The sequence below is a fragment of the Athene noctua genome, chromosome 2, assembly GCF_965140245.1.
Source record: "Athene noctua chromosome 2, bAthNoc1.hap1.1, whole genome shotgun sequence".
NCBI classification, from domain to species: domain Eukaryota; kingdom Metazoa; phylum Chordata; class Aves; order Strigiformes; family Strigidae; genus Athene; species Athene noctua.
In genome coordinates, this window is record NC_134038.1 from 162,766,652 (window position 1) to 162,783,359 (window position 16,708).

General features: G+C 38.6%; 1 protein-coding gene across 1 annotated transcript; it reads left to right on the forward strand.

Annotated features, from left to right (window-relative positions):
* The first annotated feature begins 3,965 nt into the window (after positions 1 to 3,965).
* LOC141957182 (mediator of RNA polymerase II transcription subunit 1-like) lies at positions 3,966 to 16,651 on the forward strand. The gene is made up of 15 exons (XM_074898187.1): positions 3,966 to 4,037; positions 5,111 to 5,195; positions 5,536 to 5,590; positions 6,101 to 6,233; positions 7,305 to 7,333; positions 9,643 to 9,714; positions 9,810 to 9,884; positions 11,064 to 11,134; positions 11,949 to 12,014; positions 12,471 to 12,579; positions 13,299 to 13,423; positions 13,787 to 13,899; positions 15,554 to 15,749; positions 16,087 to 16,182; positions 16,626 to 16,651. The coding sequence occupies exons 1-15, from the start codon at positions 3,966 to 3,968 to the stop codon at positions 16,649 to 16,651; spliced, it is 1,323 nt and encodes a 440-aa protein (XP_074754288.1).
* The last annotated feature ends 57 nt before the right edge of the window (positions 16,652 to 16,708 follow it).

Consider the following 16,708-nt stretch of genomic DNA (forward strand, 5'->3'; position numbering starts at 1 on the left):
ATGTAAAAGTAATAGAAAAAAGCAACTTCCAGTCCCCCAAAAGAAATCAGAAACAAAAAGATACACCAGTGTTGCACTGAATATGGAATTCCTGGAATCTTCCAAACTGCTATCATTGAAATGTATCAACAGTATGCAGTTTTCCCTTGTTCTGTATTAAGTCTAGAGTATCTTCACTGGAACAAATAGTTCATTTTAATTCATGCAAGCATATGAATGGAAAATACATTGATCCTTTCTCAGAAAAGCAAAGTACCATTCAATGAAATGGAAAAAGCATCAGAAATGGAAGAACTATGAAATTACAAAATGTTATTTTTATATGAATCACGGTGTTGCTAGGCCGTGCATTGTGAAGCATATTACAGAGTCAGGATTAGATTTTAGCAAGATGCAGAAAATCATGACAAATATAAACAAAGCAGTAATAATAATGAATTTCTCAAAAGATCCCTGAAGAAGCATACCAGTTTTAACCCTTTAAAAGGGGATAAGGTAACCTTCAATTATTTGAGAGTAAGAGAAGATTGTTTCTGGGGACAACTTGTTTTGTAATTGTGTACATGAAAGTTTCTTTCAGCAGCAGGTTTTGCTGAACACACACAGTTGGAGTAATCTAGAGTAAGAGGGCATGCAGGATTCATTCAGTAATTCCTGTTATATTTTATAGTGATGATAATCCTTGGCCAGTTGCTTTTTTTTTTTTTTTTTTTTTTTAAATGAATTGACCCAGTTAAACATTTGTGTGTCTTGTAAGCCAAAATGTTACAGTAACAATCTAATATGCCCGAGGTTTTATAATTAGAACATTTTTAATTATTCAACACATAACTCTCCTCTTGAGTGTGGTAATTTAATATGACAGTTCTGAATACTGGAACAACACCTTGATCCAAGAAGCTTTCTGCTTAAACTGCTGTTTCTCATGTATGATCTTAGCCAATGTCACAGTTTTATGTAGGTGTCAAGGCTACAACTTGTCTTGGAATATTTGTCTTGTTATGAAAATCTGGCACTATCCCTAGCCTGGAAAAATGATACAGATTCATCTACCTAAATACATACATTTGAGCACAATGGGAAAGGTTATTCTGCATTTAAAAATTAAAGTGCATTTTAGGCTTATCAGCCATGCTGGACTACAACTACTTAAACTTCAAGGTGTTTTTCTGCAGAACAGCCATTGTGCAGACAAGGTAAGCAGTGGCATGTTTCCTTCCATTATTTTGGAAGTATTCTCTTCAAAAGGGTCAGCAAATAATTTACTTTTCTGCTTATTCAGGACATGATCAAACCACTGGAGTGAGTATCAAGATCACAGAGCCTCCAATGAGCTCTGGATCAGGGCAAACATTTACAAAATTTACCACAAAAATATTAAACACTACCAGGCTGTCAGTGGTATGTCAGATGTGCACACACCCATCCACATGATCTGTACTGAGACAACCTACTTATTTTACATAGGCCATAGTACATGCTCTTGCCCAGCAGAAAACATGTCAATACCCTGTTCAAGCAAACCTAAGCTAAAATGCTTCTCAAGAAGTGCTGAAAATGTTTTTAAATGGATGCACCAAGACACAGTTAAAGCTCATGGTTATACTTATTGTCACTTCTAATGTCAGTTTTAAAAATAAATTAATTAACAGCATAAGCCAAGCTAATAATTTTAGGTAAGTGTGATCTACCACAAGTGTGGAATTACATCATCAGTTTACCTGATCCCTTTCACCTGCTATGTAAAGGCTGAAATGCAAACATATTTAATTCTTGCAGTTTCATTGACTTTCCCTAAGTAATATGCTTGACACCTGTCTATTTGGAGACAAATATCGCCTTTTGGCACATACCTCATACTTCTCCTGGGATTCCCAGGTCCATACGTAGTTTCCCCTGTAATCTTAGTGAGGCCATCAGACTGTTGACTTTCTACTCAGGTACCTTTATACAAGCCTAAGATCAACTCCTTTATGTGTTAGACTATTTCAGGCACTGCAGCATGACTGACGACAGCTGAAAACAGAAAGTATGCTGTAAGACATCTTGAAACACTACCACGCAGGGTTTATGTAGGAGATATGCTCTTCTTGCTGTAGACCTGGCATTCCTCTGTGACCAAGTTTCAAGGTGCAGGATTAAACCTTGAACCTCACACTGCCATTGTGCACCAATTCCTATGTACAAGAAGACTAGTAACATGAGGTGGCCACAAAAGGATGCACAAATGCAATGCAAACATTACAGACAGCTATAGTCTCTTTTCTTTCCCCCTTCTGCCCCTGAGCTAGACTAAAAGCTCCCTTATGAAGTGCTTCCCTGGTTTGCTGAGTGATTGTTGTTATCATACCCACCCCCACCTTTCTCCATCAGTTCAATTCAGTCCTTTCCTGAGAGTGCTACACCTTCTGAAAAGATGGGGACAGATATCATGCCTTCTCCTTAGGACTTAGATGTGGAAGAGCATGACTGACAGGGTGCTTCACGCCTAAAAATTAGCAGACTTGAGAGGTGATGTTGCTGTGCTTATCCAGCTTCTCAAGTTCAAACTCTAACCCCTGGGGACCAGTTTTGTGAGGGAGCAAGCCTTCTGCCTTGCACAGCACTTGTGGGTGCTGTTGTGAAGGTGCTACAAGTAGGAGCCCTGGTTTCTTGTGATGTGGATGGAGATGGAGGTACAGGGTGGGCTACAGCCCTCCCGTAGGTATGAAGGTCAGTGGGAACATTAGTGGGAGCATGTTCCCTGGTAGGGGTGCTTGCAAGAGCTGTTTGGGGTCCACTGCTTCCCCCTTCTCCAGCTGGTTGAGGTGGCTTGGTTTCTAGGGGGCTGGGGTTTCTGCTCTCTCATCCTCCCAGCAGGAAGGAGATGCTGCCATCCTCACTCACTAGCCCTGCTTGGTGTATGCAAAGGGTATAGAGGTCCCTCTCCTAGTCTGGCTCCCTCCCCCCTTGCAGCACTGCTAGCTCAAAGGGGACAATTCTGCATGGCTGTTGTGTCCTTCAGGTCAAAGAAGCACTCTGCAATATTTCTTCTGGTGCTAAGGGGCAGAGCAGAATGGGTGGCATGTTGCAAGGACTCAATTTCCTTTATTAATCAGTTTGGAGTCCTCCTGCCTGTCTCAGGCTGATGTATTAGGAAGTTCATGCAATGTTTATTCCTGATGGAATTAGTGCTTCTGGATGCACCACATCTCAGCAAAAAATTTTCTTTGAACCTCTGGATTCTGTGTAAGGCCAGAAAGAATATTCACAAGGAGACTAGTGATGGGCTGAAATGTTCCTTCTCCTGGCCCCATTCTCCTTCCTTGCCATCCCAGTGAGGAGAAAAAAAAAAAAAGTTGTAACTCCGCATTGAGGTTAAAGGCCATTCAGTCCAACCCCCCCTGCAATGAGCAGGGGCAGCTTCAACTAGACCAGGTTGCTCAGAGCCCAGTCCAACCTGGCCTTGAATGTTCCCAGGGACAGGGCATCTACCACCTCTCCAGACAACCTGTTCCAGTGTTTCACCACCCTCATCGTAAAAGATTTAACTCTACCCTAAATTAGCTCTAATGAGCTCTAGGTGGGTGTAGAACCCAGGATGCCTGAAACCCATGGCAAGGCCTTGGTATTTACTAAGAATACACATATGAGATTGTGCATAGGTAAAGAAAGCCTAGTTGTTCAACAAGCTAAAGACTGGGCTGCATCTCTGTTTTTAATATTGAGAATACTTGCCTATACAAAATCTCCCCCTGCTCTTTTTCTGTCAGAAGTCTTAGAAAAATTAGATACTTGTATGCAAAATTCAACTAAAACCATTTTTTCTGCCTCCTCTTTTGAAGCCTAACACCTATGAACTTAGCAAGCTTTTATATTTTTCCTCCTCCAACTTTTCTGGTTCCAAGGTAAATACATGCCATTATATTTAAAACATTTTGATATGTTTTTCAGGTGCTGTGACAGCTATTTCTACAAAGGCTTTAATGGAACGGTTGCGTTTAAAATATCAGCAAAAACCATGGACTGAAACTCTGAATCTTGTCCATTTCTGCATGGTAAGAATTGCAGATTAGTTGAGAGAAGGATATGTGGTGTAAGAGCAGGTTGCCAAGATAGTTCCAAAACTGTTTGACTAAAAAAAAAAAACCCCAAACCAAAATCAATACCAAAAAACCCCCCAAAAGTCCCCCTGCTTTGTTTTAACACTTTAGTGGTTGTTTCTTGCATTATTTTCACTCTTTAGAAGTTAGTGCTGACTGTTTAACACTTCAGGTTATTTTCCATTCACTATCCTTAGCATATTCATAGTATGTAAAGACAATTTCTTGCCAATAGGACTGTGAGAAAAGACCAACTGGCCTAAAACCTGCTATCTGGACTCTCTCCTGCTGTGATACACCTTAAGTCATTCCACACTTCCCACCCTTCCAGTAGCTAATTATATTTAAGGATCATCTTTGTAAAAAGCAGATTAGCACAACTGCTGTGAGTTTGGTATAAAAAGTCCCATTTGTTTCCATGCTTCTTTTTATTAACGCTTAACTAAAGCCTAACTCTGAAAACAATGTCCTGAGCTTGAACGTGGTGAAAACTTTTCAGCAGTGAATGTTCTTTGTGAATTGAAGCATGAAGCATGAGAAATGCTCAGACAAGAGCTAGAAGAGAAGCTGTGAAAGTTTGCTTGCTACTTAATATGTTCAGCCTGAACTTGCACCTAAGTCTAACCAAGTACACCTGTGGTGCTTAACGATCTCTCCTTCTCACTCAGTCAGATTCCTCCTAAAAACCTACGAATTTTCTTAGTTAATTTCTAGTATCATGGTGAAACTATCTGACATACCTTGTGTTAAGCTAAAAAAAAAAAAAAAAAGAGAATGGAAAGCCACTCCCTGCTCCAAAGGCCTCAGGTATATAATTACTGCACAACAGGGTCTTCATGAATCCATTCAGTATTTACACTTTAGAGATAGCTACAATTATAGGTCACCTCTGTGTTTAACAAAAAGTAATAAGTAGTGTTTTGTTGTACTGGGCATTGGTGTTCTGTGTCTCAAATGCAGTGATATTTTTCTTTGGACAGTAGTTTAAGGAGTCTTTCTCTGTCTCTTTGTTTTCACAAATATGCCAGGATAAGCCACTTCCACAGCCTGTCAGTAATGATCCAGATGGCCCGTTGCTCTCTTGCATGGAGAAGCTACAGAGGACGTTATATGGTAACAAGCTGTCAGATAACTCAAACTGTGTTTTTTAATATTTTGTGGAAATGACCCATCCTTCTCTACTGGTGATGTTCTGCACAAAGGGGTCAAATGTGCAAACACAGAGGTGGATATGACACAAGAGACTTGTGACTCATCTTCGGGCTAAGCCTTCAGGCTATAGCTATTCTCAAAGTCTGAGAATAAGCTCTACCCAGCACAGCACTCATTAATCATAGGGTAATAGTTGTCATTAATAAGAAGTCATGCAAGAAATACTATTTTCTCATTACCTAAATCATACCCTTTAAAGCAGGATTGCAGCCTAATTAAATAACACTTTTGTTTTTTGCAGCTAAGTCTTTGTTTTCTGTGATGAACAGATTGGAATCTTTATCCAAACAAAAAGGGTAAGTTTGTTTATGAATAAATACAAATGAGCAAGCATGGCCCAAAGTCCAGTGGGGATTATCATCTGGATGGCTTGTGTCCCAATCCACTGTCAGGGGAGGTTTCGTCTCTCACAGCTTGTCAACAATATTTTTCTTAGCTTGGTGTTCTAATGGAGTATATTACTTGGAAGGGGCATAACTGTCTATTTTGATTAGCCTTTTGTGAAGGAGGTTGTTGGGTGAAGAGAAGTCATGCATGCCAAGGTCCCAAAGCTACAGACTGAGGTAAATAGTTTTCAGCAAACCAACATGATAATGCAAAGAGCAGAGCACAAATATATTGCCTGGTTGGGTAGTTGTCAGAAGCTAAGCCAAGGAAGAGTTATTTTTGAAGCATCTCTGGCATCTCTTCCCACAACCAAGTAAACTATACTCATTTCCTTTCTTCATGTGACAGAATTTTTAGATGTACAAGCCTTTTCTGTTTTTTTTTTTTTTTTTTTTCTTTTCTGTTTCCCCTCTCCTCAGGCTTAATACTCACATTAGCCCCAGTGGGACTGCCTGCTACATAACATCAAGCATGTTTTATATAGAAGTTCAGCTGGAGAAGGATGGAAAAGTGATAGATGTAAAGGTGGCTCACCTTGGAGAAGCCCCTGAGGTAAAGTTAATTTTCTCTCTCACCTCCCTGTAGTCTCTCACCTGGACCCCAGCTGCCGTGTCAGAAAGTCTGTGGCTTCCTTTTGATCTTGTCACACCTGCCAGCCTGTTCATGACACTAGCTACTTCTTCAGGCATCTGAATCTCTCACCTAAACTTACATCTTTGTTATAGATGTTAAGTACTGTAGTGATAAATATTAAGGTAAAATCCAGCTGATGTGCCCAACTGCCAAGAATTTTGTAGTACCCTGCATAAATATTTGTATTCTTGTACTTCAATGTTATTAACTTACAGTAAATAACAGGGTCTTAAAATATTTTCCTACCAAGGACGAGTGCAATATATATTTCCAATGGATGTCTTGGAGCTGGTATCAGAGATTCTGTTTTTCCTTCTGCTTTCCTTAAGAGTATGTGCATTCCTACTAATGGGGATGTTTTTCTTCTCAAAATTTCTCATAAAATATTGGCAAAATATCACTCTGCAGTTCACATACCATGTTCTGCAGTTGTTCAGTATTACAGACAATCCCCAGATCAAAGATATAACAAGCTGTTGCAGGGGGGCGGGGAGCATAAACTCTAATTTTTATCAGTCAGTATCCAAACTGTTCCATTAATTCAGAGTTAATTTAGTCCCTCTTTTTCAGTTGCAGTCAGCCCAGGAATTTTAAGGTGTTCTGTTTAACCAGCACAGAGCTGTTGATCAGTGAGTGCTGGAAAATATTAGTGGGATGGAAATGCATATCCAGAGAATTTTAGTACAGTAACTGCCAATAAAAGAAAAACTGGCAAAGATACTTTTTTTTTTCCCCCCTGGAAATAATTTATCAAACTATTTTTGTTAATTCTATTCTCTTCCATACAGCCTTTGTTCTTCTATTATGTTTTAACTATTATAATGTTAGTCCAGTTTTTGTTGGTTGGTTTTTGTTTTTTTTTTTTCAGCTAACCATTCAGCTAATTAAAAGTAATGGGGAACAATCTTATCGTTACCAATAAAATGGTTTTAAGAGATGTCTCACAAAGGATTGTAAGAAAATTGAAACTCCTCCCTCTTTTTCCTGTAGGTTTGTGATGACTTGGCACAGCATCTAAGGTAAAGAATCATGTCTAGAGTCTCTTGTTGAAGGGGAAGGAATTGCTGAGTCTTGTATTTCTCTGAATGTTGTGGAGAGTCAAGGCTAGAATGGTTTCAGTGTAAGAACTAAAGAAAAAAAGAAAAAAGCAAGAATCAAGAAACAATAATATGAATCCAGAAAACAAAGAAGAACTGACACCTTCTTTGATTTTATTTTACGTGGGAAGTTGGTTCAGTGCTCCATAATGGAGAGTGGTGGTGGTTGTAACTGTTATTACCTGCTTCCAATTTGTAAATTCAAGGCTAAAACTGTAGCAAATATAATTTTGAAAAGATGCTCCAGGCATTGCCTATTTCTCAAGTCATTCAGTTGAAAACAGCTCAATTGCATCTGCTTCAATGGAGCAAGGGGGAAGAGTAATCCCCAATATATTGGCTCTAGCTGGCAGTTGAACACAGCCTTTCATACTGGCATTTGTGTTGATTGCAAGAATTATAGAACTACTTGGACCCATAATTTTGGAAATGGACTGATGATGACAATTCAGAACTGGCAGATTTACAGATCCAAACCAGATATTATTTTTCCCCTTCTCCTTCCATCAAATACTAAATAGTCTTTGTATTGTCCTTATGCAAATATCTTAACGACATGTCCTTTAGGCTTCTGTCCCAACATTGAAAACAAGGTGATATCACATGGCCTGTTTTTTGCAGATGTGTAGAAGGAGATATTACTTTAATTTTCTCATGTAGAAGTAGGTTACTGTATATATATATATATATATATATATATATATATATATGGGGTTTTTTTATTATCACATTTTTTTCTGCCTGCATATTTGCTGTTCCAGGTCGGGGCACTACCTTAAAAGTCCCGTTAGAAGTTCTCCAGCCAATATGGTCAAGGTTCCAGGTTTTAATAATAATGAGTATATTTAGGAAATTGGATTCTTATTTAGATACTTTGGCAGAAGAGTTGAAAGGGAAGGTAAAGAGAGAAAAAATAATCATTGACCTTGCATATTTCATCTCTCTTCTATCTGGACCCATAATGCATCATCAGTTTTTCCAGCCCTCTCCTTCCTCAAAAATAAAGTTATATTAGCTTTATGGGTGTAAACAGCTATGTCTTAAAGTTTTAACTTGCATTTTCCTAGGTTTTTGACTCCCAGTGTTGTTAACTGACATCAGTTTGGCTCCAAGTGATGGCGTATAGTTACCATTGGCACTGTGGGTACTACCTGTCTGCCGTCCCATTTTTGTTAGGATTTGGCATGAAGTGCAAGTATCCCTTCTACACCTCTTGGCGTAGTATTTGTAGTATTTTGTTTGGTCATAAGGCAGTTTGTTATATGTACAATGTTTCCTGTAGGTCGCCACTATAAAATGATGACGAACCAGCCAGCTAATGCATAGGCTGGTGCTGTGTCTGTGCCTGTAGCTGCATGCCTGCTTCCTTCCCTTTTCCCTGCTCCCCACTAGTCCAGTTGGAAAGAGTCATGGAAGAGCCGAGTGACTTGCTTAGGTTTTTATCTGGAAAGCATTTGCCCCGGTGTGAAAGTCCAGGCAGGTTTATTTGTCTCTGCTGATCCGCATTGCAGCCCACGTGCACAGAAGGGGAAGGTATGTTTTCCCGAGTACAGCGCTCTCTGTGACTGCAGCACTAGAAAGGTTAGTAAGGCTTGTAAAACCCACTTAAAGTCCACTTAAGCAGGTGAGCAACTACCTGGTGGGTTAGTCCATGCAGAGCTTCATGCTATCACGGCAAGTCAGAATCTGCAAGAATTCTGGGTTTTGAGCAGTCTGAACCATTTCTTCACAAACTTATGCAAGCTACTTGTCCCCTGTTCTTTTTTTGACTGATGTATCCATCAACTGTATTGAAGATCTGTCTCTCTTGCAGGGTGCTGTGAAGTGCAATATTAATACAATCCTTGGTATTTTGATGAAAAGAACAATGTACAGGTGCATTGTATTAGGGAAGTGTTACTACATGACTAGCTTTATTGGAACATCAGGAAAAGTGCTTTGCAGCTGATGAGCTGTCAAAGTTGTGTATCATGTACATTTATTGATTTCAGTAGTGCATATTTAACAAGTGTCAGCTATAAGTACATTGCTTTTTGCAACAGAGCCAAGGATTCACATTTCCTGGTATCTTCTAAGAAAATTTAAAAGCAGTACTGCTGCTTGCCAGATCTGATAAGGAGGGGGCCTATGTCAATCTGAAATGGTGTTTCTTCTAGCAAGTTAGTTATAAAAGACTTATTATCCATCTCATTTCATTTAGTAGTGTGACAGCAATTGTTTCTTTTTGGTAGGATGAAGAACTATGAAGCCTTTGGAAAGATTCTAGAAGACCTGTCAAATTTGTATCAAATTCCAGGAAACAGGTTGCAACTAATTTTCACTTGAAAAACTTTTAAAATCCATAGCCTAGCTTTTTGTTTACTAACAAAAGTAATAATTTGTCTTCTCTCTCTCCCAGCGAAATGAAAGCTAAGGGATTCTTTGCTTTGCAGGCCCTTGAGAAAGATCTGTATTCAATGTATCTTCTAGACAGGTAACTTGAGGTCTACCTCTTTTTCCCTTTCCCTCCACCCCCACCCCTTCATTTCACTAAAAAACAAGTTCACTGATCTAATTATAGAGCAGGATGAGGAAGGCTAATGAGTTTTCTCCCACTGGAGAGCTTGAAGCCTCTCTGCAGTTTGCCAACCCCAGACATGCCAAACAAGACTATCTACTGAACTCCTGTGCTTTATCTAAGAGACTTGCTGGGAAACTGGTTGGTTGCAGAGCTTGGCTGTATGCGCATGTGACCACCCACAAGAAGCAAACAGTGCATCTGAAAGTCAGCAGTCGTGTTTAGATCTCCCTGTGCCAGAAGTAAAATATACTTTTTGGGGTGCTGCTGTTCAGGTCTCATTTGTTCCCGAGGTTTTAGATCAGGAGTACTGGATCTTAGCTTTCCTCCTGTCCTTCCTTTTCTCATTCTTTCTTTCAAAAAGGAGGATTATAATAGATGGGGACAGATTTTCCTAAACTCTCTGGTATTGTACAATGATTTTAATTCTTTTCAGAAAATCCAAGTGCTTTCCTTCTGGATTTTTGAAGCACCTTTTCTGATATCTTGCTTATTAAGTACTCTCAACAAGCATGGCCTTCTGTAACTTGAAATACCCTCTTGGCTTATTTTTGTACAGTGTTCCCTTATGAGGCATGCTAACTTCAGGATATATTATATCCTTGCTAATCACTGATATCTCAATGAATATTATTTATTAGTGAAATAGATTATTTGTCCCATCTATGATATAAGTTAATGTACTGCAGAGTTGTAATACACAGCTATGTAATTGTATGGCTGTACGTATTCAGGTGTACGATCACATCTGAGGTTGGAGATCGGTTCTGTTTGAGTTAGTTTATCCAGGTTATTTCCTCACTCTTTGCTCTACCTGCCATTCCAGTATTTTTTTCCCCCTTCATTTCTGCTAAATAGCTTGTCAAATTGCAACATGAAACAACTCAGATACAGGGTTGAAACTGGAAGCCCAAGCCCTAGGAGTAATGCTTGAGTGGAATGATGGTGTTTTGGAAGGGGTCATAACCAATGCAGACACAATCTGCTTCCAAGAAAGCATCGTCTCCCTTTGATTTAAGGTGCAAATTATCCTTTACATTAGCCTAGCTAGCACTGCAACTCAGGAAACACTAATCAAGATGTGTTTTGAACTAGAACACAGGATGTAAACAGAATTACTGAAGTACTTCATGGAAAAGTAGGACACCTGGTGCCAAGAACTGGAGGTGATTTTTTTTTTTTTTTCCTTTCTTTCTTCATGGATTCAAAGAATTGTAATAAAAAACCCTACTGAGTTGACCTTTGTTTACAGTTAAGATCCTCTATTATAAATAAAACATGCTGTAGGAACTTAATGTGCCTGTATTCTCAGTGTACAGACACACAGAAGGAGAAAATACCAAGAGGCTGGGTGGTTTAGCAGCTACTGCAACACTGGCAGCAGCCTAAAAGCAAAGCCAGCAATATTCTGAGGTTATGTGGGAAACCACAGTTTGGGAGTAACCGTGAGATGACAGCAGTAGTGGCTGAGATAATACTCATGTTGCCTAAAAAGCAAATAGAGTCAGTTGATAAGTTTTCTGGTTTATCTACACTGTCAGAAGTGAGCTTTAACCATTCATGTGTTCTAGTTCATAAAAGTACTCCTAATACATGATGCTGCTATCCTGTTGCACAGCTTGATGTGAGTGGCCCTTATGCAGTATTACAACTTTCCCTTCAATTTCAGACTAAAAAAGCTGAAAGTTAGCAGTTCAGCCAGCATTTTTAAGGCAGAACAACAGGTTATTTTGCAAGAGAGAGAAACTTAATCTAATCTTTTCAAAGATGTCTGATGACTATAGACTGAGGGTTTAACTGTTAAATGCTGACCAAGAAAGTGCTCTGATTTGAACATATACTGTAATTGGAGATATAATCATGTGAGGAATCCCTTTCTGCCCATCTACACTACTGTTGTTTTTTTCCCCTTTGTGTCAAGATGCCTAACATATTTCATCTATTGACATGTGTAGTAACCGCTTCTTTTTTATTCCTCAGCAACTCCTATGAACATTGAATTTTACATTTCTCCCTATCAAGTTTTGGAAGGAGAACTAAATCCTGGTAAAGCTAGAAAAGGAGAAATAACTAATGTGATAGATAACTTTTTAGCACTATCTGTTCCATTAAATAAAAGTTCATTAATGAAACTCAGAAATAAGATTTAAAATTCTAGTTTAGCACAATTATAAAGTACATCAGGAAAGTACTTGCCCATTTCTTGGCTGTTGACCCAAACTGAAAAGAGAGTGATATCAAACAAAGTAACTGCCTAGCTGGCATGAAAGAGACTGGTGGCTGCTTGATCTGTTTGATGGCGTGTCCCAAAAGCAGCTATTGCTGCTGTCACCATGGACCAACTTCAGTGTTTTGAGTGTGGTGTGTTGCTTCTTGCTGCCCAAGCCATTGTGGCTGTCAGTTGGACCTGACCTTTAAAAGACCTTACCATTGTGTGTTTTGTATGCGTAGGATTAATCTACACTGAGACGAGGAAACAATGCACTTCTCTTTCTCCCTCAGGTTCCCAGGTATGTGGAACAAAAACAGTTGTAACTGTTGAAAACACAGATACACTCCACAAACTTCCTCTTTCTCCACTGCTTGTAGATTCTCCAGCTGGAGAGGACGGGTGAGACTCTGGACACTCCTCAATGCAGAAATGGATTTACCAGTCATTGCCACTAACCTCAGCATAACTTACATTTAGCCTCTGCTAAAACAGGAAGCTCTGCTTTATTGATGGCATTATGCTCCACAGCTAAACACTCTATAACCTGTGGGTTTTAGAGTTTTCCCAAATGGACTTTAAAGTTACTGTCTTCATATTTAACTGTGTCAATTGCATTGACCTATGAATTTATTCATAGATTTGAAGCCAGAAAGAGTCACTGGAACAGTATTACTTAACTTTCTAGGTATTCAGCAAGCAACTCCTGCATAGTTTCAAAATAAATAAAGCATATATTGAGGGCTATTACACCTTAACTATACAAAATAGTTTTTCATTCCACCATGGATACTGACACCTCATCTCTCTCTACTCCAGTGCTCGGCTGGAGGGAAAGTCTGAAGTCATTCTCCATAAATTGCTATAGAATGACTTATATCAGACATCCTTGTGCAGTGCTCCTCAGTTTCTGGTGGCTCACTTTTCCTTTCTGCCAGACTTTGCATTAACATGTTAAAGGCTATAGTTGCATTTATAAAGCAAAACATTTCTCAAGACAGAGAAAGTATGGAATGAAGTAAACTGCTACAGGCTTGATAGTGGCCTTGCACTAAGAGTCCTTGTTATGTCAATTTCTGTAACAAGCTTTCATTCTGACTTTTTTTTTTTTCTTTCCCCAGCAACCCTGCTTTTTTGCCACTGACTGATAAACTCGGCATGGATTTACCAGCTTTTTTTGTGTTGAAGTTTCACCAGCCTATTCCTATGTTCTCATCCAGTATTGAAGAGATACAGAGGCTCACAGGCATGTTATAATTGTTTTTAAGACTAAGTACTTCTGTGGCTATGCATTGCTTATTTGCTTTTATTTCCCTGTGTTAATGTCGTAAGAGGAAAAACTAGTTTTCAGGGCAGAATGTGTTTTGTTCTATTAGCCCAACTGTAACATTTTAGCAACCAATGCAAAACACAAAAGTTCTAAGAAAGATATGACAGTTACAGGTAAAGCTGTTTAAACTACCAAAATTCCCATTAGCAAAAGAGTGAATAAGAAATGACATTAATGTTTCTGTCTTTTCAAAACATTGGTTTTGGTTTTTAATATTAGCTGTCACATACAGTGATAACCTAAATGCTAATAAAAAAAATAAAAATCACTTGGTTTCAGGAATTCAGATTACTGGCTTGAAACTAGCTCCTCTATATGAGCTGATTGTTCAGTCTACCCTTAAAGAAAAATGCAGTGAAGACTTGCCTACACATCAATCCTGTTTCTTTGTGGTGAGTATAGTGTGCATTTGATACACACTCTGCCCTTGTGCAAGACATATAATGATTTATATTTCCCCATAAGCAAGCAATGCAGACTTCCCAGAATCCCAACAGTATTTAAATGTTCTTTAGATAATAGTTCCATATTTATGAAACAATATTAGACCCTTTCAAGAAAGTAAAACACTGTGTGCATGGCTGCTGAAATCATACTAATTTGCCTGTGTGTAACCCAAATATTTACTCTTCTAAAAATTACTTAGAACTTTATCATTAATGCCTTAGAAAGAAGGAAACATTGGGCTAGTGTGAGAAGCACATCTCAAGAAGGTACTTACCTAGAGTTTTGAAGGTCTTTATCATGCTGCATGTCATGCTGCATATCACGCTCTTTTAACAAAGATTTCTTGATTAGATAACACTGAGAATACTGATTCCTTTTAAATGGACTGGCAGGAAGAAAAGTGTAAAATGTTACAACAGTGGTATCAATTACTATCTAGAGGCATGGTTGTTTAACCGTGGATGGCTTCCTTTTTAATCACTGTTGTATTAAAAAAGATTTAATCTATGATGCATTAGAAGTTTTAGAATAGAAAATGGTGGCTGTTTTCTGCCAGACAACTTCAAAGATCTACTTTTTCTGCTAGGAAGCATTAATTTTGCAATTCATGGCAACAAGAGGGCACTTCTTTCTCTTCTACCAGCAGCGTTAGCAGAGCCCATTGCCTACACAGTTCTTGGACACTGAGGTGATGGTACAGAAGGTAGTAGTAAATTTACATGATGCTAAAATAAGTATAGCAAAGCTTTTCCCTTTAAAACCCATCAGATGGGATGAATTTTTAATTTCCATTAGATACACACAAAAGGCTCTGTAACTCTTCTTTCTAAAAGTATTAGTACTTGCTGAGAGATTATTTTCCTTCCAAGTTTAAAGATTTTATTTCTAGAAATAAATTACTAAATTGAATTCTAACTTTGAAAGGAATGTAGAAGAAACCCTTTTGCTCCATGAACACAGGAGGAAAAGCTGTTTTATTCTGCTCTTCAGCTTTTCTTAATGTAGATCCTGCTAATTAACTGCCCTGCCCTGTTCTTAAGGTGACAGTTCCCATTTGGCATCCTGAAGCAGATAATGCAGTATTGCACTTCTAATTTTGTCACAGAATCACTGTCAACATGGACAGGTGGTAAATTTTTTCTTACTATCTCCCCTTCTCCTCCTCTTCAAATGAATCATCGGGAGATATTCTAGCCAAACATGCTTCTCCAAAGAAAGCAATAGTGATGGAGGGAGGACAAACATATGATGCCCCAAAGAGATTTCAGGCAAAACTGCTGTTGTATTTGTACAACTGTCAAGCAGCACTACTATGATGTTCTTTGAAAGATCTTTCTTCTTCTATGGGGCTCTTAAGAATAGTTGGAAGAATCAGTGTCACTTGAACTCCTGACTACTTGGATGAATTTGGGAGGGAGAGCGAGTCTCGTTTAGCTTCCTCTAAGGATTATATTTCTACTGAAATACAGAGAGACATGATGGACATGCTAGAAGCGTGTCTTCTAAAATTATTTTTGTTGTCAGATTGTGCAGTTGCCTGATAACGTCAAGCTTTACTTTGTTTTCAGTGCTTGAAATATCACTGTATTTGTTGTTCAGTCTCTTCCAGATTGCCCCAAGCACTGTTACTTCATAAACAAGGGATCAGAAAAATCAGATGTAGCAGGAGCCTTGGTCAGTAAAATCCCATTTAGCCATCCAAAGTGCGTGCCTGGTGTAATAGAGATTCTTCGACATCAAGTGGCATATAACACTCTTATTAGCAGCTGTGTCTCTGAGAAGCGTATAAAGGAAGGTAAATTGCGTGGTTGGAAGTAATGGCAGAGTACTAGAGAGAAACTAGCTTCTAAACTGAGTGTTAACAGATTTACTGCTCCCTTGTCAAAGCTGTCATTACTTGTGGAGTATCTTAAATGATAAAAAATCCTTAATTCTGGTAGCACACTGCTAAAAATTAAAAAAAATAAAAATCTCCTAGGCCTGAAACTACTATAAGCATAAACTAAGTTGCCAAAGTAATGAATAATTAGATTCTACTCTATCAGTGTTTTTCTGAATTCTGGTATGTAATTCAGCCAAAAAGAGTCCAGGTTCAATGGGTGGACATCACTAAACAGTCATTTTATTTCTAGATGACTCAGAACTGCTTTACTTTGAAGTGGTACCACACAAGAACACCAGCTTTTCTGTCTTTTTCCTTCATCCTATGAAAGAGAATTTAGCCTGTGGTATGTGTGGAATAACTGATATTGTTCTTTTTACTGGGCTGACAAGGGACTTGGTACTATACAGGGTCTTGCACGATGCTTCTTGGTTACAAATACATTCTAAGGGCTATTCTCGGTGACGTGTAACCCATGAAAAACACTAAGTAGCACTTGTGTATATACTGCTTACTAAAAACTGTTCTGCATAAAACAGAAATTAAATGCAAATATTCACATTCCATCTTGGCCTGCAGTTAATTAATAAATGGTTAACTTCTACCATTTATGATTTAAGTTAGGAAGAAGCAAGTCTTATGCAAGAGCATTGATGCAAGCCCCTTCCCATCGACTTCAGTCTTACCTCTTTTGGAGCATCAGAATGATTAGGATAGTTTTCAGTGTTTATGTTTATTCTGGAATACTTATATTTTGTTCTTAGTGATAATTGATGTGATATCCTCCAGAGAAGTCCAATGTCACCTTCATTTAAACCCTCAAGATCCAACTCTAAATTCTAGTGATGACTTTATAGCAAGAGCTATGAAGC

Bases quoted from the DNA above. Each gene is read 5' to 3' on its own strand.
- LOC141957182 (XM_074898187.1), top strand. From the start codon at position 3,966: ATGGAACGGTTGCGTTTAAAATATCAGCAAAAACCATGGACTGAAACT. The intron at 6,234-7,304 runs GTAAAGTTAATT...TTTTTCCTGTAG, and splicing joins ACCTTGGAGAAGCCCCTGAG to GTTTGTGATGACTTGGCACA. The intron at 11,135-11,948 runs GTGATTTTTTTT...TTTATTCCTCAG, and splicing joins CCTGGTGCCAAGAACTGGAG to CAACTCCTATGAACATTGAA.